Source organism: Humulus lupulus, chromosome 3 (genome assembly GCF_963169125.1).
Source record: "Humulus lupulus chromosome 3, drHumLupu1.1, whole genome shotgun sequence".
Lineage (NCBI taxonomy): Eukaryota > Viridiplantae > Streptophyta > Magnoliopsida > Rosales > Cannabaceae > Humulus > Humulus lupulus.
Window position 1 is genome coordinate 136,446,116 of NC_084795.1, and position 23,532 is coordinate 136,469,647.

At 36.3% G+C, this 23,532-nt stretch overlaps 2 protein-coding genes across 2 annotated transcripts in view; one reads left to right on the forward strand and one right to left on the reverse strand.

Annotated features, from left to right (window-relative positions):
- Window positions 1-264: 264 nt before the first annotated feature.
- LOC133825081 (uncharacterized) lies at window positions 265-3,036 on the reverse strand. Its single transcript, XM_062258074.1, has 4 exons — window positions 3,005-3,036; window positions 1,359-2,910; window positions 634-1,262; window positions 265-553 (listed from the first exon to the last, which is right to left on the reverse strand). The coding sequence occupies exons 1-4, from the start codon at window positions 3,034-3,036 to the stop codon at window positions 265-267; spliced, it is 2,502 nt and encodes an 833-aa protein (XP_062114058.1).
- Window positions 3,037-5,602: 2,566 nt separating this feature from the next.
- The window catches only part of LOC133825082 (uncharacterized protein At3g49055-like), a 49,866-nt gene continuing 31,936 nt past the window's right edge, over window positions 5,603-23,532 (forward strand). The window contains exons 1-4 of the mRNA XM_062258075.1: window positions 5,603-6,363; window positions 6,642-6,723; window positions 7,037-7,113; window positions 7,239-7,324. Of these exons, the coding sequence (XP_062114059.1) occupies window positions 5,603-6,363; window positions 6,642-6,723; window positions 7,037-7,113; window positions 7,239-7,324 (1,006 nt within the window). The remainder of the gene's footprint in view (window positions 6,364-6,641; window positions 6,724-7,036; window positions 7,114-7,238; window positions 7,325-23,532) is intronic.

Here is a 23,532-nt window from a genome sequence, read left to right on the forward strand (position 1 = left end):
AAACTACAGAAGGAAACATTTTTATCACATAATTTCATCATAATTTCAGATTAATACAAATTAAATAGTGTATTGGCCCATACCTTTTCTTCTAACCACAAGGGAAAAAGCTCAGTATGTTGTTTCCAAAGTAGAGTGTGATTGGTTCTTAAAGTAGTGTTATTCTTTTTTAGTTGTTGTAGATGCATCCTATATTTTAAAAAAAAATTAATCACCATCAATAATTAAGCGACAGTGAAATTAGAAGATAATAAGTTTATCCACTCACTCTAAATATTGCTCTGTGACAGCTAAATTGAATAATACATAGCGATGTGCACTAGCTAGATCCTTATCATTTAGTGTAACAGTTACACCACGATGAAGTGGATGACCTTCAAGTATCACATCACTATCATTATATTCGTTACGTCCAATGAAGGAACCTTCGTCATTAGATTGTTTCAAAAATGATGCACAAAAGCGCATTGACTCATCTACAATGTAACGTTCAGCAATAGATGCCTCGGGATGTGTAGGTTGCATCACATACCCTTTAAGTAACTTCATATATCTACAAATAAAGAAGGAACCTTCCTCATTAGTTAAGGGAAATTCATGTTATACTATTGAAAGGTTACTAAGAATATTTACCTTTCAAAGTGATACATCCATTGAAATTGAACAGGACCACATAATAACACTTCTCGTCCAAGGTGAACAACTAAATGTTCCATAAGGTCGAAGAATGAAGGAGGAAAATATCTTTCAAACATACAAATTGTTTCAACTACTTCTACTTCCAATTCTATGATTTCTTTTACGTCAACCACATGTTGGCATATTCCATTAAAAAATTTGCTAAGTCTTATAATTGCCTCTCTTGGACCATCCTCCATCAATCCTCGAATGGCCACTACCAGCAATTGTTGCATTAAGACATGGAAATCATGAGACTTAAGCCCCATCAACTTACGTTCCTCAACTACTACACAGTTACTAATGTTTGAGCTATAACCATCAGGTAACTTTAAATCAAATAACCTTTGGCAAAACATTTTCTTCACTGATCTAGAAAGTGTGTAAGTAGCTGCTGGAAGTCGTATAATCCCATCTTTCTCCACCGGATGCAAGGCCTTCTTGATACCCAAATCCTTTAAATCCAATCGAGCATTAAGATGATCTTTGGATTTTCCATTCAAGTCCAACAATGTGCTAATAATACTATCACACACATTTTTTTCTATATGCATAACATCCAAATTATGACGAACTAACAAAACCTACAAAGATTAAAGACACATCATCAACAAATTGAAGTTACATTTTATAAGCTTAAACTTTCAATTTTAAATAACTTCAAAATATATTAAACTAACCTCCCAATATGGTAGATTGAAAAATATAGATTTCTTCTTCCACATTCCTTCCACCTTATTATCCCGACTCCTTTTTTTGGGATTCATATTTTTTCCAAAATCGTTGGTAATTTGATTTAGTTCTTCAACAATTTCACTGCCACTCAAAACTTTAGAGGGGGCTCTTTCTTCTGTAGCTCCATTGAACCATGCTTTCTTAGACCGATATGGATGATCAAACGGGAGAAATCTCCTAGTATTTTGGTATGAAATTTTTTTACTATGTTTCAGCCTAGTTGCACATGTATCATTACCACAAATCGGGCAAGCTGTCTTGCCTTTGGTTGTACACCCAACAAGATTTCCATATGCAGGAAAATCGTTTATTGTCCACAACAACATTGCCTTCAAATTGAAGAAGCTTTTGTCGAATGCATCATAAGTATGCACTCCATTATTCCACAATTTGTTTAAGTCTTCAATAAGAGGCTCCAAATAAATATCAATATCGTTTCCAGGTTGTTTACGACCTGGAATCAATAATGACAAAAATGTATTTTCGTCCCTCATGCACAACCAAGGTGGTAAATTATAGATAACAAGCATCACTGGCCAACAACTATAAGTGGAGCTTAGACTTTTATAGGGGTCAATTCCATCAGTAGCTAGTCCGAGCCTAAGGTTGCGTGGTTCAAGATTAAACTCTGGCCATCTTTCATTAATAGAATCCCAAGCAGGTGTATCCACTGGATGTCGCATCTTCCCATCAAAACTTTTATGAGTGAAATGCCACCATAAGTTTTCAGCCATTTCTTTTGATCTAAACAATCTTTTCAATCGGGGTATTATCGGAAAATACCTCAAAACTTTGGCAGCCTCACCAACTTTAACATTATTTGTGTGTTTATCAACTTTCCATCTACAAACACTACACTTAGGACAAACATCCATTTTAGCCTTCTCCTTTCTAAATAAGCAACAATCATTAATACAAGCATCAATCTTTTCATATTTCAAATCGAAATTTCTCAAAAATTTCCTAACTGAGTACATGGAATCAGGAAGTACATTGTTTTTGGGAAACATATCACAAAGGAGTTCTAAAAGCTTTGTAAAACTTTTGTCTGTCCAACCATTCAGATTCTTCAACCTATATAAAGCTACAATTGATGAAAGTTTTGTGTATTTCTCACTCCCTTCATATAAAGGAGTTTCCGCATCCTCCAACTTCTTTTGAAGATCTTCGTTAACAAATTCATCGTCTTCACCACCTCCACAACCTATATTATTGTCCACATCATCCATGGCAGCAGTCGTGTATAAATCAAATGCATCCATATCATTCGAAACTTCGTCAACTTGAGTATCAATGGGTTGCTCTCCATGGTGAACCCAAATACGATAAGTTGGATCCATTCTGGTTATAACTAAGTGCTCAAAAACATCATCAACACAATGATGATTTAAGTTTCGACACTTCTTACAAGGACAGATAATTTTATTTGGAAAACCATAATTTCTTTCTACCATTTTCACAAAGTCCCATGCCGCATCCGTGTACTCTTTTGTAGCTCTACATATTTTTTTAAAAAAAAGAGATTAACCTTAATATATTTTCTTAGGCCTTCGATATTACTTGAAATTTAAAGTTATTTTTGAAATAATACCTGTTTAGTTTCACCCAATTTTTGTTCAACATTTTCTTCACTTAGCTACTATCTAAGCTAGCTATATAAGTCCTAGTCTTCTTCATAATCAAAAAAAAAAAAAAAAATCAGATCAAGAGAAAAAAGGACAAAGATATTTAGTTGTTTATAAATTTATTTATATGTGAGGAGTGTGACATATATAGGCAAAGATACTTTGCCTTATAGGATTCATACTTTATCAATTGTTCAATAAAGAATATGAGATCAAGTTCGAAACTGGAGTAGAGACAAAGATCACAGTGATCTTTGTTCTTCAACCAATATAATTCTTGTGTTGGTTTCATTATTTCTTTTCTTCTTCTCTATTTAGTTTTCTGGGCTATATTCATTTTGGTTCACTTCTGTTTTTACTAACATTACATTCTGCACTCTACACATTTATTTAAATGTGCCATTGAATATGTTGTTCTAGTTTTGAGAAAGAGTTTCCTTTTAACTACTAACTTTGTTATTTGATCATGAGTATAACATTTAGAACAAGAGATAATACCAATACAAACAATAAATTTAGTTCAAGTTTGATTTAAATAGAATAACAAACAAATAAGATAATTCAATCTCTATAAGCATATAAGGCCATTAAGGATTAAACCTGATGCTCTACAAAAATGTCTTCTCTCTCTCTCTTTAACCTAAGGTAGAAATGTCTTCTCTCTTTAACCGAAGGAAAAGTACCTGTAACAATGCACAATATGAAGTTTTTAGGGTGTAATCAATAAAATGATAACAAATAATAATAAAAAAAAAATAACAGAGAAGATATATAAGTTACTGCCTGTATGTTATGCCACCTTAAAAAAAAAATGAGGAACAAGTTTGAGAGAATACAATAATGAGCAAAGGAGAGAGTTATTGTGCAAACATTAAAACAATTAATAGACAAACGAAACCAAATATCTTGAATGGAAATGAAAATTAGTTTCACTTTCTTATATTTAATATAACTTGTAAATACTATAGATAAGAAAATGAAATTCAACACAAATCAACCAAAGACAACAAGTAGCTAACATTCTTTCAATACATATAAATACACAGATATAATAAACCCAACAACTATTTTTTTAGGAAGACTAGTAGATGTTAGAATTGTAGAACACTCAACAAAAATGCATAAACATTAATATCCTAATATTTAAGCTACAATTAGAACAAGTTTTATCTTTCTTTCTTTCTCTACAAAAAGAAGAAATTAATTAAAATATCTAAAGAATATTCTATTGATTGTTTTTGCATATACAACAGTGACAAAAAAAAATTGTAATAGTATTGGGAGGGAGGGAATGAGCTTGTGAATATTCTTGTTCTTGATGTTGATGTAGTTTGAGTGACATGAAAACATGCATGCACAGACACATTTTGTACATTGATATCAAGTGAAACTATCCAGAAACATAACACTTACTTTTTGGCAAGTCCACCCGTTGTTTATGTTCGTGGAGTGAATCCTGAATAACTGAAATCGACGAAACAAATAAGCATCGAGCCTGTTCATCAATATTCAGGATTAGTCCAGCAGAATAAATAATCATTTAAGCTTGTTAAGGCATAAAGGACAGTTACGAACTAGTATGAACAAAAAATGCCAAGTACAGAAACACTATACCAACTTCAACACCAGCAAAAACACTCTCCAGAAATTCAGAACCCGTGTAAATTGCTTTTATTGTACTCTTGTGGTCCTGAAATGATTGAAACAGAACTCATATAAACTGCTTTTATCATTAGGCAAAACTGATAAGATCTTCCTGCTTCAAACAATTGCTAACCCAGTAATTCAGAGAAAAAAACAGCAATAAAATCCAGACCAACCCATAATTCAATTCCAGCCAGAAAACAGTAAAGAGAGAGAGAAACAATTTAGTGCCCATCAAGTGTTCTTGTATCAAAGTTGGTAGATAACTTTAAGATGGAAGTACAACTTTAAGTTTTCTGAATCCAATCATAGTTTTGATTTGTTTTCTTTAATTAGTACCATATAATTCACTCCAAGTAGAATGAAATAGCTCACTTTACCTTTATATTTGGATATTAAATAGAACTCATCATAGAGTATATGACAAAAATAGAGCAAACTCATATAAGAAAGTAGATAATATGCCAATATTGTTTTAGTTAGTTTACATACAAAGTATTGGCTTATAAATGTATAAATCAAAATCAAAAGAACAAAAAACAAGTAAAATATTTTTCAACAGCCCAGAAATTGTCTATTTGATAAAAAATAATTGAGAACAAATAAATAATCCAATCATTTCATCACGAGAGAAACCTCTAAGAAACCAACTCCACCAAAAATTGACTTAATTTCATTTCACCTACGAGAATCTCAGCTCAGTACATTATTAAAATTTCTTGAAAACCCAAATGCTGATATACATAAATTAGATTAATCAAAACATAGATATGGAAATTAAAGAGTAACATTAGATACCTGATAGAGATGAAATGCGGAGAACCAACGAAGAGAATTTAGGGGGTGAAGTTTTCTTTCTTTCTTTCCTTTCCGTTTTTCCTTTCCTTTTTTCCTGAGAATTCAGGGAAAAAAAAAAGAGTATGAAGAGCAAGCACTGTATTTGGGTTGAAGATCGACAAGTAAAAGAGGCCAATTTTTCTTCTTTTTTTGAGCAAAGCCAACTCAAAAGATGCTTGGGAGACAAATCATTAGGGCACAATTGGAAAAAACTTGAAAAGGAAGTTGAAATTTTCAGGGAGAGAATTGAAGACATGGAAATGAAGAGAGAGCAAAGCAATGAGATTTTGTCTAAATGCTTGGAGTCTCTTTCATCAGAAAATGTGAGCTTGGAAAGGATCATAAAAAATGTGGCTGTAGAAAAAACTGATGATGATGATGATGGCAAGTTCATTAAAGGCATAGAAAAGAGTGATTCAATGCGTTTGGAATTGGAATTGACTGAAGAGCTATTGGTAGTTACAAGACTTGCTTCTGAGGCTGAAGAGAAGGTGAATGAGTACAAAGAATTGAGGAAGAAGGAGAAGAGGGAGTTGGAGAATAGTGTGGTGAGTTTGACAGAGGAGAATAGAGATACCAACAGTTTGATGAGAGCAGCCTTGTTGGAGAAGGAAGCTGTGGAGAAGAGGTTGAAGGTGAATAGCGAGCAGAAGAGAGTTGCCCTTTTGCAGATTGCGGAGCGAGGTTTGCAGAGAGTTGGTTTTGGGTTTATGATGGGAAGTGGGAACACTGAGCAATCACTACAGAGTTTTTCAGGAGCCAAGTCAGATAGCAGTGAGTGTGAAGAGGATGCAATATTTCGTAACTGTTTTTATTCGTATCTATTAGATTTTGCTGATTTTTGGTTTGTATTCTACAATTGACTTAATTGGGTAGTTAATAAAATTTATATAGATCTGGCTCCCCATTCCCCATGGTCTGTCTCACCAAATCATACCCGAGAGAATTTTGGTTCAGAATTTTCTTATATGATCACCACGCTCCATGCTTCTTATTGATTTATTTTATTGGGTCTAAAATCTGGACTTGATTTCGAAATTCTGACAGGATGATTTACTTATTTGTATGTAAACTCATACTCTGACGTAGAAAATAGGTGAATTTTTACTTTTTAAATTTTAGGTGGATTGGAGATCTAGACATATATGTAATTAAGATAGTGGGGTTGTTGAAAATATATAGAAGTTTCCAGGATTTTGATGAGGTATAAGGGTGTGGCTCTTCTAGTAATTGTGAATTTTAGCTGTGGGTTGATTTCAAATTTTATAGAAATTACTTGACCTGTGCGTTGTGGTGCCTAGTTGAGCTTGTTAGTGATATAAGGTTGTAAATTTTCTATCCTCTCCACGAATAAAAGCCTAGTATGTATGTACTAAGATTACCTTACTTTAGTTGATTAAGAATGCCCAACACCAATTTCATTATTTGCCTGAAACTGGAACTAGATGATTGACCTTTGAGAATCGGACAAATGTTAAAACTATCTAATTACTGTCATTTTGAAATTTTCTTATTAGGCATCAACTGTGGAGAGGATAATGAAGAATTTACGGCTTGAGATAACTAAGTTGAGGCGATCTTTGGAAGAATCCAGGTATACCCTTTACCATTCAATTAATAAAGAGAAAACTACAACATTTTTAAAAACAATTCTATCTGTTCACATCTTTCTATGCCCCTTGGAGTTTCTTTTTGGTGTTTTCTATTACTTAACATCAGCACTATGCCCAGGTCAGACACCGATTGCAGAGTCTTACAGAGAAACAAGCTCAAATTATTGAAGAAAACAAGTTATACATCAAGCAGTTAGAGGAAAGAGAGAGAATTGTTTTTAAAAATGAGTTTAATGTATACAATTAGAAGAAACAAAAATGCATGCACTTACTTGCTTGGTAGAGGTGTACTTCGGAGCTGCTTGATTAACTGAGAGAGAGTGATCGGACGGGAGAGGCACCGACTGAGAGAACCGAGAGAGACCCTTGGCTGTGCTGACTGAGAGAACCGAGATGCGGGTGGGAGAGGCGCTGGGTTCGTCTGGGTTCCTCTGAGAGAGATTCACAGTGAGCGGGTGGGAGAGGCAATGGGTTCGTCGGCGCTGGGTTCGTCTGGGTTCCTCTGAGAGAGATTCACAGTGAGCGAGTGGGAGAGGCACTGGGTTCGTCTGGGTTCCTCTGAGAGAGAGATTCACAGTGAGTGGGTGGGAGAGGCGGGTTCGTCTGGGTTCCTCTGAGAGAGAGATGGATTATGCTATGGAGTGAAAATGGAAAAAATGGGAGAGACGGGTAACGTGGGAAGAGAGAGAGAGACGGGAATGAGGGAGGGGAAATGGGTTTTTCTTTGTCTTTTCCTTTTTCAATTAAGCTGCTTTGACAAAAAAAAAAAAGAAAAACAATAAGCGCCAATGAAATAATACTCCCGCCAATTAATGAACAGTGTGCTGTATAGATTATGTAACTTTTTAATAGCGTTTTTTTAATAATGTCCAAATGCAATGCTATTAATGAAGCTTTTTCTTGTAGTGTCCATACATAACATGTGCTTAAAATCCTATTACTCCTTATCTAAACCTTATAGTATAATAAATATTATCCTTAATATCAGTCATATAATCAAACCTTAGGTTAACATTAATATTCTTACACTATAGGTTAAACTTAGAAAATCTACAAGTACTACTATGAGTGTCCAAATAATTCCCGGTTTGAACCAAAAATCCACAGTTACAAAGATAATGCTATAAATACTATAATACTACTATCTAACTAGCTAAGTAAAGTTCTTGGACTCTACAATTCTCCCCTACTAAAAAGAATTTCGTCCTCGAAATTTACTTACCAAATAACTCCGAATACCGGCCTTGCATGTCCTCCTCCAACTCCCACGTTGCCTCTCGTTCAGAACTATTACTCCATAGGACTTTGACTATAGGAAAGCTCTTGGACCGTAACTACTTCATCCCTCTATCTAGGATGCTAACCGGTCGTTCCTCGTAACTTAAGTCTTTCTGGAGTGCTATTGTATCGTACTTGAGGACGTGAGATGGGTCTGACACATATTTGCGTAGCGTCAAAATGTGGAACACGTTGTGACTATCGGATAGTGTTGGCGGTAGGGCTAGTCTATATGCAACTGGTCCCACTTTGTCCAATATTTCAAAAGGACCTATGAATCGGGGACTAAGCTTGCCTTTCTTCCCGAACCGCTTGACACGTTTCATAGGAGATATCTTCAGGAAGACTTGATCTCCGACTTGGAATTTCACATCGCGTCGCTTGGCATCCGCATAGCTTTTCTGACGGCTTTGAGCAGCAAGCATACGCTGTCTAATAAGCGCTACTGCTTCTTGAGCTTGTCTAACAGCTTCGGGCCCTAGAAGCTGCCTTTCTCCTACCTCGTCCCAGTGCAACGGTGATCGGCACCTTCTTCCATAAAGCAACTCATAAGGTGCCATCCCGATCGTTGACTGGTAGCTGTTGTTGTACGAGAACTCGATCAGCGGCAAGTACTTGTTCCATGATCCTCCGAAATCAAGCACACATGCGCGTAGCATATCCTCTAAAATTTGAATCGTACGCTCGGACTGCCCATCTGTCTGAGGATGAAAATCTGTACTAAGGCTTAACTTAGTACCCATAGCTTGCTGTAAGCTTCCCCAAAATCTTGATGTAAAAACCGACCCTCTATCTGATACTATCGTCTTGGGGATTCCATGCAATCGTACAATCTCTTGGATGTAGATGTCTGCGTATTGGTCTGCCGTGTATGAAGTCTTAACAGGCAGAAAATGAGCTGGCTTGGTTAGCCTATCTATTACTATCCAAGCGGAATCATGCTGCTTACTCGTCTTTGGCAAACTCGTCACGATGTCCATGGCTATGTCGTCCCACTTTCATTCTGGTATGCTAAGCGGTTGCAATAAACCTGCAGGCCGCTGATCCTCCGCTTTCACTTGCTGGCATACCAGACACTTAGATACATACTCCGCTATGTCCTTCTTCATCCTGGCCACCAATATACTGCCTTAACATCATGAGTCATCTTGGTAGACCCTGGATGAACTGAGTACGGGGTACTGTGCGCTTCTTCTAGGATCGTCTTCTTAATACTTTGATCATTTGGCACGCATACCCGATCCTTATATCTCAATAAGCCTTGGCTAGATATTGAGAAATCTGTAGTCTTTCCTTCTCTGACTACATCCATATGTGCTGCTAGCGTGCCATCGTGTCTCTGACCAATCTGTATGTCCTCTAGCAGATTCGATTGGATAGACAAGTTAGCCAGCTTGCCTACAACCACTTCTATTCCGGCACTGATAAGCTCCTGCTGTAGCGGCTTTTCTATTCCGGGTAAGGCTGCTAAATTCACATAGCTTTTCCTACTAAGCGCATCGGCAACTATGTTCGCCTTTCCTGGGTGGTATAGGATTTCGCAGTCGTAATCCTTGACTAACTCTAACCACCTGCGCTGCCTCATGTTGAGCTCCTTCTGCGTAAAGAAATATTTTAAACTCTTGTGGTCCGTATAAATCTCGAACCGTTCTCCGTAAAGATAATGGCGCCAGATTTTTAACGCAAAGACCACCACTGCCAACTCCATATCGTGAGTTGGATAGCGCTGCTCGTACTCCTTTAATTGTCGTGAGGCGTAGGCTATCACCTTGTCATTTTGCATTAGTACGCAATCCAATCCTTGCTTCGATGCATCGCAGTAGACCACGAACTTATTGTTGGGTGTCGGTACACTAAGTACTGGTGTTGAGCAAAGCTTATCCTTAAGCAACTGAAAGCTTTCCTCACACTTATCATTCCAGTTAAACTTTTGTTGCTTCCGGGTCAGGTTGGTGAGCGGAGTGGCTATCTTTGAAAAGCCCTCTACAAACTTCCTATAATAACCTGCTAGCCCTAGGAAGCTTTTTACTTCTGATGCGTTCTTTGGTTTGGGCCAATCCTTCACGGCCTCTACCTTTGATGGGTCTACTGCAACTCCATCTTTCGATATAATGTGGCCGAGGAACGCCACTTGCGAAAGCCAAAACTCGCATTTCTTGAACTTTGCGTAGAGTTGATGCTCCTTTAATCGCGTCAAAATCATCCTCAAATGTTCCTCGTGCTCTACTTCATCCTTGGAGTATATTAAAATGTTGTTGATAAACACAACGACAAATTTATCCAAGTAGTCTTTGAAGACCCTATTCATTAAGTCCATAAACGCGGCTGGTGCGTTAGTAAGACCAAAAGACATCACCAAGAACTCGTAATGTCCATAACGAGTCCTAAAGGCTGTCTTAGGAATATCTTCTCCCTTTACCTTGAGCTGATGATATCCTGACCGTAAATCGATCTTAGAAAATACAGTCGCGCCTCGGAGTTGATCAAAAAAATCGTCAATCTGAGGTAGTGGGTACTTGTTCTTAATCGTTACTTTGTTCGGCTCACGATAGTCTATGCACATCCGCATACTTCCGTCCTTCTTCTTCACGAATAGTACCGGAGCTCCCCATGGTGAATGGCTTGGCCTAATAAAACCCAAGTCTAGGAGTTCTTGTAGCTGCGTCTTTAACTCCTTGAGTTCCGTAGGTGCCATCCGGTATGGTGCCTGGTACTAATTCTATTGTGAAGTCTATTTCTCGATTTGACGGCAATCCTGGCAAGTCATCGGGAAATACGTCTAGAAATTATTGTATAACTCGGACATCTCCAACCTTAAGCGGCGTCTCCCTTTCCACGTTCGTGATGCTGGCTAAGAATGCTTGACATCCTTTCTCCATCATTCTCTGAGCTTTGAGAGATGACACTAACGGGGTGTGCAATCCTGAAGCTTGTCCCATGAAGCATAGTTTCTGGCCGTCAGGAGTCTCGAACATCACCTTCTTGCGTTTGCAGTCGATCGTTGCGCCATGCCGTGCTAGCCAATCCATGCCTAGTATTACCTCGAAGTCCTTGATCACAAGTTCTATCAGGTCTCCTTCTAGTTCCTTGTCCTCAATCTTGATTGGTACGCGTCATACTATCCGTGATGATAGAACTACTTTGCCCGAAGGCAGCTCGATTACAAACCTAGTTCTAAATCTTTCACAAGGTTTGTCTAGTTTTTCTATCATTCCTAACGAGATATACGAGTATATTGCTACCAAGTCAAGCGATACTAGAACATATACTATCGAGGATAGGATCTGACCTGTAAATGCTTGTTACTAGCATGGGTTCCTCCCTGGGTTAAGGCAAAGACTTTGGTCTGGAACCATCGTTTAATCCCTCTTCTCCTCACTAACATTCATCTGAATCTTTTTTTTTTTACTTCTATTGTCGTTTCTAGAACATTGGCATAGGTGGTATTTCCCGAGTTTGCTAGCCTAACCCCTAATTCAATCACCCTCATAAATTCAATTGGAACAAACTCTGGTGCAAACTTGGCTAATCTTTCGAACTGATGAGCATATTCTTTTACCATTAGCGATGACTGCCGAGGTGTAATACTTCTTGTGGAACAGCTCCACAAATCTTGTCCATATCATGGTGGTGACATCGTTAGTCTGCTGAACTAAGTCCCACCATATTCTGGCATCCTTCTTGAGTAATGATGAGACGTAGGATATGCGGTCCGTATTACTGAGATTCATGTGCGTCAGAATCTGCTCCACGTTCCTTAGCCACTCTTCTGCCTCAAAGGGGTCTGTAGTCCCTTCGAAGTTTGGAGCGTGCTGTTTGCGGAACCTTTCATACACTGACTCCATATTCGGTACTGGATGTGGCGCGTAGTTCGTCACTGGCCATCCCCCACATGGACCAACTTATTGGGGTGATGGGGCCATTTGCTGTGGCTGCGGCGGAGGCTTGCTGCAAAAGTTCCTCGACTTGCTGTCGCAGTCTAGCGATCTTCGCAGTGTTGTCAGCTTGTAGTGCCGGCGCATTGCGGCTAGTAGTAGCATGCACTCCTCTTCTGCGAACTGGAGGGGCTTCATTGGTTGCTGGGACGGCGTTGGAGGCGTTTCCGTTGGTGCGTGCAGATATTTGGAGCGACATCTTCACCAAAAGTTCTAACAGTCGAGAACATGTTAGAACTTACCCTAATAGGCTCTAAGGAAAAACTTATTCTAAAACAAACATATCTCGGACCTATTTATTATGACTTCTTATGAAAAGTTATATAAGTCTTTATTTATTATTTAGAGTGGGTTTCTATACTTAGAAAAACAAGTCATCTTTATTTTCTAAGTGTGTTTCTAATCATCCTATATGACTTAATTCTCAGGCTCGAAACTTATCTTTGTTCCAAAGTTAACCATATTGAGGGAGGGCTGGGATCAGTAAAACCGTTCCCACTACTATGGCCCCCTAACTCTCAATAAGGAAACTTGGTTCATTGATTTGTATCCACCCTCACCGAACTTAGTCATTATTCATTTTATTTATTACTTATTATGATTGCGAAAATAAAATCAAACTCATGCATGATAATAAAATAGCATGTTATTCATTTGGAAAAATAATTTTCACTTATTACAATCATAACATAAAGAAATAAATAAAACAAACAATGAAAAACTAACTATTCTAAAAATCAAGATCTTCTACATCCGATCCTTCATCTAGCATATCATCATCTATCTCCTTATAATCATCATTGTCTTGAGCCTCAAAATTTCCTCGGGGAAGATTCAAGAAGATCTTATGTTGTTGTTTGTTAGTGAATTGAAACTCTAAATCATAGGTGAACTTAAGTATGAGAGAATAATATCTTAGGGCTACTTGTAAGTCATCATCATTATTTATAGTCTCCCATATTTCTTCTAAAGTTGAAATTACTGAAGGAAAATCTTTTAAAAGCCTAATTACTAGGACATATTGTTCTGCAGCTCTCATCATGATTTGCTTAGACTCTTGCAGGTAACCTATCTCTTTGTGGAACAAGATCAATCTCCGAGTGATTTTCTCTAGTGTTCCTACGGTGTTCCTTGGTTCCCTTATTCTTTTTCAAGCCTTAATGGCTCGGATATCCTCATTGCTTAATGCTCAGTTCATACTTAACTGAAAACATAAACACTAAAGTTGTTAGCTATACACATAAGCAAAATAACTATAACTTAAATACTTACTTGGCGGTCAGATTCGGAGATTTTGAGTGTGTGTATCAAGGAGAACTTCATGCGAAGGAACCTTTGCTTTGATACCGACTGTAATGACCCAACTACTCTAGACTTTTGGACCATTAACGAAACTATACATACAAATCCTTAGTAAAACTTACATTTGCGAAAATACCATAACTTTATTAAAAACTTGTAAAAACCAATGTTAAAACTTACATAACTCAAGGCAGAATATGGGATCCCATTTTTTTAAAAACAAAACATAACATAATTTAAAATAAAAAGGATTACATAACAAGTGAGGAAAAATTACACATAAACCATAAATAAAAAGACTACATCATCGAATTCGAACTCTCGACTCCTTGAATCCATTCATCACCGATACACATTCTCCCAAGCATCCACGAATCTTACCGCCACTATAGCTATTTTCCTACACATATAAAAAAAAAAGGAATGAGCCTAATGCCCAGCAAGGAAAATCTAACACATAGTTCATATACATAAATTTCATAAGAAACATCAAACTTAACATAACACTTTATCATACACATACTGTAATGGCCATTATTACTTGGGGTCCCATAGACTAAACAAGTCATATGCCCATGAGATTAGTGGGGTCCTACTAGCTAAGTAGGTCATGTGCCCATAATCTATTTGGGGTCTTGTTAGTCATATGGGTCATATGCCCAAGCCTACAAACATACATATTCATAACATATTTTATAACATATTTCATAACATAAAACATAAGATAACATAAGCATAAAACATATAGATTCTATCCTATTTTCCTTACCAAAGTTACCGGGAAATGAGGACAGAGTTGGGACTTTTGGAACACTCCTAAAACCATATATAACAGGGTGAGTAGATATGAAGAAAAAGAAATGAAAGGAATGGAAGGACTAAACCTTTGAGAAACATACTTACCAAAACCTTTTTGCTCAAGAACTTAGATTTCCTAACCAAAGTAAAGATTAAGGTTAGAGGCTGAGTAGAAGACTATGAGAACTTAAAAGAACAAGTACAGAAATGAACTAGAGTTTTGGGTTACCTTGAAGACTTGTAAGACCAATCAACACCTCAAACCGAAATACTATAAAACCTTACTTCCCAAAGTGTTTGATAAGCTTATGATGATCAAGCTTATGATTCGCCAACCCAAGTGTTTACACTCTCACACTCACTTAGCACTTGTAGCCTCTGAACTTAGAGCAAAAGATGAATAATGGTTGGGTACTAGGTCCTATTTATAGAGTCTAGGAATGAAAGGATCTTAATTTTACTTGAATAAAAATAATAGCTTTTTAGGTGAAAATAATTTGAATAATCATTCAGCAGAGGCTGAAGACTCGTTCAAAAAGGTGCTGGACTTATCAAGAGGTTGAATGGCTGAAAGGAAAAAGAATTCAAAAACTTTTGAAATATACCGAAGGAGGCGATATATCGCCCCCTGTAGGGAATATATCGCCTGGGCCAGTATGCCCGAGGCTGTCGTGCATCGTCTCGTGTTTTCTGTATCTACGTGCTGCGATATATCGGCACACGCTGATTATTTAAACATGAAATTACACATTTTTAGCTAAGTTTGAATGGAGTAAACAGCCTTGACTAAGCCCTCAACGTATTCAAAGCTGTTGACTGACCTTATAGCATTCAAACTTTTACCCTTATTAAATTTAATCCTCAAAATACTTAATCCTTAATCATCCATACATAACATGTGCTTAAAATCCTATTGCTCCTTATCTAAACCTTATAGTATAATAAATATTATCCTTAATATCAGTCATATAATCAAACCTTAGGTTAACATTAATATTCTTAAACTATAGGTTAAACTTAGAAAATCTACAAGTACTACTATGAGTGTCCAAATAATTCCCGGTCTGAACCAAAAATCCACAGTTACAAAGATAATGCTATAAATACTATAAAACTACTATCTAACTAGCTAAGTAAAGTTCTTGGACTCTACACCCTTCGCTTCAATTGGTATTTTTTCACGAAAATCGAACATGAGATAACAAATCCAGTCTTTCACTAAGATTTTGAATAGTTGTATCGAATTCAAGTTGATTATGTTTCGCCTCTTCCTTGGAGAAAGACGATAAAACAATTCTCAATCATGGTCCTTACGGATCGAATCATCCATATAATATACAAAAAGAAACTTCAAATATTTGATATCTTTCTCTTTAAATGAGATCTCAATTCCAGCGACGTCTTCACTAGATATCTTACCACTAGAATCCCTCTTTTTTTCGAGCCAATTCCTACACCATCGTGAGCCCCAGTTAGATTTTGGTATGATACAATTTTTAGTTATTGCGAGAACCCAAGTACTCTCGTTTGGATCCAGGAAACAACTCTCAGAGATTTTTTTTCCTTTTGGAAGATACAGGAGCAAAACAATCAACCTATTGATATTGGAAGACCAAAAGATTCTTCCAATGTATCATTTTTGGGTCCAATGAAATTCATAGGTATAGGAAGAAGCCCTGCCAAATAGAGATTTTTTCTTTTGACCATGTTCCAATTGTTAATACGATATATAAGAACTGCTACTACAAATATTACTACACCCTTGATCGTTAAATATTGATTGCTTGTTGAACCGTATAAATGTGAATTGCGTGAAAGTAGGATACTCCAAATTCAGGAGTCCAAGAGTTTTATAAAACGTTCTTGATGAATCAAGAAGTATTCTTATCAATGATGAATCATATATTTAGATACCAGATGAATCAATGATTCAGATTTACCATAATTATTCTAATCAATCTACTTCCAGATCGAGTCATGTGAGAGAGCTAAGATCCTTTGATTTCTTATATTTTTGCAAACCTGATCATACATTATGTATAATACACACTAATTATAATTTAGGAATATTCTAATTTCTACGTTAATACTACGTATCAATGATACTACTTATTCGAAAAATTTGATTAGTTGATATGAGATGATTTTCTATTACAATAAATTGACAAAACAATAGTTGGTGCAATAGTTGCTTCAACCGCTGCAATGGCTATAACAAAAATGGAGAAAATATTTCATTTTAAATTGGGGACTATCAAAAAAATCCAAAAATGTTACAAAATTCATATTAACCGCCTTTAGTATAAGTTCAAGACACATAAGAGCTCTAACCATATTTCGGGTGGTGATCAATCCATACATACCTATAGAAAATAAGTAGGCACTCAAAACAAGTACATGTTTGAGCATCATTGACCAACTCCTTAATCAACTTCAATTCATTTCAATAGACTATGACCAAGAATGCAAGGGATTTGATTGACTATAATATAAAAAGTACGGAACAAAGAAATATATTGGTGATGTATCAAATAAAAAAATAGATTTTAGACATATTGAAGGAAAAAAAGATGAATGGGATACCTGATAACTCTAGAAAATAGAATTATCTAAGACACTTTTAGGCTAATAAAATGGTTAGTTTGAGTGATCTGTGTTATTTGTGGTTATTTTGTATTTAAATTTTTTTTATTTTGTGTCATTTCTTGTTGTCTTTGTTGTTTGATTGTTGCTAAGAAATGATTAAAATGGCTCAAATAAATGGCGAAGTTGTTGGGTTAATGTAGGGTTTTATGGCTTTAAGTGTTGTAACTCACTTAACTTAATCGTTATAAAGCAGAAAAAACCCAGGTATGTGGTCGCATTTGATTTCGCATCATTGTTTTGAAGCTTGAGAGAATGACATGAAATTGACTTAAGTGAGGCTTAGTCATGTGCTGAGGTGACAATATTTCAGAGAGGGCAAGTGTGTTTCATTTTATTACACCAGAAATGCTCCCAATTGAATGGCACGTGAGAGAGAAGGGTTTTTTTAATTTGGTGACAAAACCCTAAAGAAGAAAAGAAAAGAAAAAAAAAAAGAGGCTCATTGATTACCTTACCTCCATAGACACCATTAAGGAAGAACCAGATGCCCATACCAGATTTTGCAATCCCTTTTAAAGAGAGAAACAAGAATAGCAAGAGAAAATGAGAGAGATTCAAGGAAGAAGATGAAAGAGGACCACTTTGGGCACAAATTTTCTTGATTTTTCTCTCTTTATCCTTGTACTTTAAACCTTAGTTTTGAATATTTTGACTCAATGGCTGAATTGATTGTTGTTGCTATTTTCTTGTTTCAGGTCATGAACTAAACTTTTTGTGGTTAGAGAAACTAAGGACCTCTAATGTGTAATTTTGGATATTGTGGGTAAAGTTGATGCTAAGCAATTTGAGGTTTTGTTCAATAAAGTGGTGAAATTTTAAATGCTTGTCGTGGTTTCGCCAACTTTAGTGGGTAATTACATTAATATTAATGTTGGAAATATTGATATTAATGGATGCAAAACTTGATTGATACATGTCCTTTAATTTTAGGTTTTGAATTGTGAGAATATAGGAATGCATGATCACCTTGCATGACTTAGAAGGTTTGTACTCAAATTGGTATTCTTGACATTAATTTGGCATAGGAATATGTTAGTTAATTAAATAATTGAACCTTATTTGCTTTGGAAAAAGAATTAGGACAAGATAATTGTCTTAGTCAACTCTACCCATTTTGCGACTGCATTACTTGCCCACATTTTACCAAGAATTATGTATTAGGGTGAATTAATTCTCTAACTCCTCATAATCATTGAATCAACACCTTTTACTGTTTTTAATCAAGTTGGGTCAATTAATTAATTTCTATTTATTTCCTTGTTGATTTAGTTTAATCAAATCATTTTATTAATTTTAGTTCTTGTAATGCCCTACTTCCTTAGAGTCATTACTAAGTGAGTTAAAAATGTGCCATTAGCTCGCTAATCGAGGTTTTAGGTTAAAAGTGTGACTAAACTGAAGTTAAACTCATTTAAAGACATTAAGTATAAAACATTTCATTAATCGTTGAAATCTTGGAAAGTTTGACATTTGGGATCCCAAAATACAGTTTAGAAAATACATTACAGATCAAAAAATACACATGGTCGACTTAGGCGACAAAATAACTATTACACTACATTTTCTAAAAAATAACCCTGGTCGTGGCAGCCAGGCAGGCCAAACATGTACCCATCGCTCCATGCTCTTCGTACTCACGGTTGGTTGACCTTTCCCTTTCCCTTACCTGCATCATAGAGCACCCATGATTCAAAGCCCAGCAAGAAAACTCAACACGAAACATATAACATATGCATAACTATCCACAACATACAACAAAATATCCAACGGGCAAAACACATAGCGGCCAATGCCGTCCCAGGCATTTTACAAGGCCTTGGGTTCGCGGTCTTCACCGAGAGGGTGGCTCTAGCACCCTAGGAGGGTCTCGCACTAATGGCATGCACTAAGCGTGCTCAATGCCAATTCTGGGCCCTTGCCGTACCCAGGTTCTTGCCGTTCTCGGCCTTTTCCATTCTCGACCTTCGTCATTCACTCACAAACATGTGTCACATAGCAAAATATTGACAGATATTTAAACACATACTAAACACAAACATTAGGGCTACGCCCTGTAATTCAACAATAGGGCCACGCCCTACTCTATAGGTACAAAACTTTTCTTACCTGTTTCCCGAGCAATCTGAGCACTGGGATCATGAGCACAATACTCTAATCCGAGCCTCGAAGAAAACCTAGTCACAACGCATTCATAATAACCATCCATAAAGTGCTAAACCAATAAATAACTTCAGAATATTAATCTAGCCTCTGGGACCTTGGATTCTACTAATCCCGGTTGTAGGATCCTTCCCGAGCTTTAACATTCAATTTCTCGAGCTAGCCGTAGCATGCCCTTTAGGGCTGCATCCCACTACTTGGTCAAAGGGCTAGGCCCTCCCTACTGGAGGACATGGGCCACGGCATGCTCCCCCATGCTGCGGCGCCTGGGGGAACCAAAGGCTTTTCCAGCCTCTTCAAACAGGCGGGCCGCGGCACCTGAAGAATATATTCCACGCCCTGCTCGGGCCTCCGAAACCCAAGAATCCATCACAATTTAACGAGCTAATCTCTCTAAAACTCACCAATTTTTAGCCTTTAACCCATAATTTGGCCTAGGATTTGTATCTAAACAGCAAAAATGAATAAACATCCAATGAACCCAGCAAAACCCCCTTCACAACCTAACTTAACACTTGAATTCAATCACCCCTTGAACCTAGGCCACCATACTCACATGTTACAGCAAAATTCTTAGAGAATTCAGTATGAAATCCTTAACTCTGTTATAGATTCGGCCTGAGCTAATTCCCCAAGTCTTCAAGCTTCTATCCTCACAAATTCCAACATAGAATCCTCAATCTCTGGACAACTTTCTTCAACACCCTTCCAAGACCGAGAGAGAAATGTGAGGGAGAGAGAGAGCTGAGGGATTGAGTTTCTACCTTTTCCTTCTGTTTTCTTCTAAAGTTCAGCACCTAAAAACCATGTATATCCCTTACCAAAATGTCCAAATTACCCCTTAAGCTTATCTAAATCCTTTAATGCTCCCAAGGGTAATTCTGTCATTTTCCATGTCCCGCTAATTCCTCGAGTGTTCCTATAAATCCTCAATTAATCCCGATATTTCCAAATAATTGCTAAATTACTACCTGTTGCCCGATAAATCCCGAACACCAACTGCGTTCCCAAAATACCCCTAGACTCCTTCCGAGCCAAATATTCAACCGCGTTGTGACTATTTAACTAAACAGCTCCCTAGGACTGTCTCGGATCGCACATCACAAATATATCACCACTCACTTGTGGTATCAATCACAATATACACAAATATTACATTTATGCCCTCAACAGGCTAAAATTACAAATACGCCCCTAATAGCCAAATAGGGCCCACATGCATATTTAATTGACCTAAACATGCATTTCTAATCACGTAATCATCAAATTCACATATTAAAGTAATTAAATCAATTATTGCCCTCCCGGCACGCTAATTAAGGCCCTAAGCCTTATTAGCAAATTTGGGATGCTACGGTTCCAAGTTGTTTGGTTTTAATTTTTGCAATATTTAGCTTAAGCAATCCTTGAGGAGACGATTAAATTACTTACTACTTTATTACTTGTTAGACGATTATGTAGACTTGCATATCCTAAAAGAAAAATCGCAACAATAATAAATAAATGTGATAACATAGAATGATGTTTCATAAAAGATTTTTTACCAGCGTGCTACTGTAACACCCTAATTTAACTAGGACATATTCTTTGAATAAACATTTTAAATGCAAATGAAAGTAGTCTTTATAAGTGCTCCGAAGCTGAGTTTCATAAAAGATAAAGCCAAAACATGCAATTAAATAATATATATCCCAACATAAAATAAATATATTTCATAAAACTAATAATAAACTATGGTGTTTTTAGGATCATCGTCGTCCATGTAGTTCCCTCACAGAGCACATGCACCTTCTTAGAACGGTCCCCATTCACCATTCCATCACAAGTTCAGTTCTTGCCTATGGAGAGGGAATAAGGGTGTGAGCTAATTCCCAGTAAAGAGAATCAAACCAAACATCAACATAAAGAAAACCTCATATAGCCAAACCATAATCTCATATCATAACAAGGCATAGCATCATAAACATCATTACAATCATCATACAGAAAACTGATGTGTGCACTACACATGTAAATGGGAGAGATAACTACGAGGAAGTTGTCATAGTCCTCTATATAACATATGGTCAACTTTGTGGCTACCTTTGTCCATATTTTACCTTCCCAAGTACATGCCCTGAAACATAGAGCATACACCATGAATTTTGTAAACATTAGCAATCAAGCAAACATGTTTAACCTCCTTACCATGGCATGTGTGTGGAGTCTTTGAAAAAGAAGAATGTGATTCTGATTCAATGATCAAAACCTAAACATAAAATAAGAGCCTTATTGTAAGAACCAACATCATGACCAAAATCTAAGCCACACCTCCCACTCTCTTTGCATAGGCCATGCACAGCATGCATTAAGTCCATGATCATAGTATCCATACTTTTATAATCAAACTTAAACCTATACAACCTTAAGTGAGCATAAACTAAAAAAAATGATAACGATAATGATACCTTCGGAGATCGAAATTCGAATCCTACCCTTCCTTGATTCCTTGGAATTCGAACACCTCTAAATCACAAAACCACACTCCAATGACCACCAAGAAGAAAAGAAGAACTCATAACAAAATTCAAATCAACCGTCGAGATCTTAACCTTTGACCCCTTTCTTCACAAAAAATCTTGAGCCCTCGAGCTAGAACTCCCCCTTTCTCTTTCTTTCTCTCCTTCTTTCCCACGCCTTCTTATTCTTCTTCTTCTTCTTGTGTTGTGCGAAAATGAGAGCTACGCTTTCTCTATTTATACGCTTCAAGGCCACCCACCAACACTCTCATCAAATCCTCTTAATAAACGTTGATTCATTCCCAATCTTCCAATCAAATAATCTTAATTGATTCCACTCTTCCAATCAAATAATCTTAATTGATTCCATTCTTCCAATCAAGTAATCTTAATTAATTCCTAATTTCCATTTACCATTTATACACTTGATTCCATTATAAATTTATGAACCTAGTCTATTCCTTGTACCAAGTTCATAATTCCAAATCAAATCACCATGACTCCCAAAATCATCTCCTTTATCCCCTTAATTTTGAAAATCACTTATAAAAGGAAAGATCAATCACTCTTGGATTATCCTTCATTGACTTGCTATCAATCGCACTTAATGATGGGTAATCTCTTAGCCAATTTTGAAATTAGCCTAGTAGGATACCTTGAGTTTCCCCATTTCTCTCAATCACCAACTCATTAGATCAAATCTACATGATCTAGTTTCCATGAATAAGTCAACAAAATCTCTAATTGATAGCTACACACCATTTTCAAAAATCATAGACAATTCCTAGAGGATTGCACACCTCATTATATAGTCACCACTTAGTAATCTAGTTATCATGATTCACCCTTACTAAATGCACCTCAAGAATTCGAAAATACTTATCCTTTATATTTCCAAATTGTATCTGAGATGGTGATAAGATACCCTTCTTGATTAATCTTAAACTCATCAAGATATCAAGAAATCAATCTTGCTTATTCCACATCATATCTTAGTAGTTTTTCCATACATAGCAAAGCATGATCATTCGCCACACTTCTCTTTCACACACACACCACATGCCCAAGGCTATTCCATGCACACACATGTGCATTGATTTATCATTTACTTGATTCAAAGCATAAATAAGTAAATGAATCAAAGTAAATAAATAACTACATAAAAAAATAAAAGAATAACTATTATAGTAAATAAGATAGCAACTAATTAAACAAGTAAACAAGACAAAAATAAAATAATAGTAAAATAAAATAATTTAAATTAAAAATAATTGAAATAAACAGCAATTAAATAAATTAAAATAAACAATAAATAATTTAAATGTGTGTGACAATTTCCCTTACCAAAGTAACTAAAAGAATTATTGAAATGAATTCCAATTTGTTGACTATTACATAGAAAATCGTGCTCTATAATCTGGTTTGATCTTGTAGTCCAAATAATCTTGTTCCATGACAAATCTGTAATAGTAGTCATTAGCAAACCAAAAATACTTGTACAAACCAGCAAAGTAACCCCATCCCCAAGGGTCAAAAGATGAAAACCTTTGTCAAATTTTGAACCATTCATTAACATCATGGCAAATAGAATTAAAAGATTTATAGCCCCCACTTTAATAAGGAGTTGTGCAGCAGCTACAAAAGATGAATTTAATAGAATATACAAACAAGAACAAATCCCAACGAAAAGCCAGAATAAATTGGGTTGGTAAATAATACTTCCTAAGATAAGACCTAAGCCCAGAAAGACTAAAGGAAAATCATGTATTGGTCCAGGAAAATC

Bases quoted from the DNA above. Each gene is read 5' to 3' on its own strand.
- LOC133825081 (XM_062258074.1), bottom strand. From the start codon at position 3,036: ATGTTGAACAAAAATTGGGTGAAACTAAACAG. The intron at 1,263-1,358 runs GTTAGTTTAATA...TAATCTTTGTAG, and splicing joins TCAATCTACCATATTGGGAG to GTTTTGTTAGTTCGTCATAA. The intron at 554-633 runs GTAAATATTCTT...CTTTATTTGTAG, and splicing joins TGGATGTATCACTTTGAAAG to ATATATGAAGTTACTTAAAG.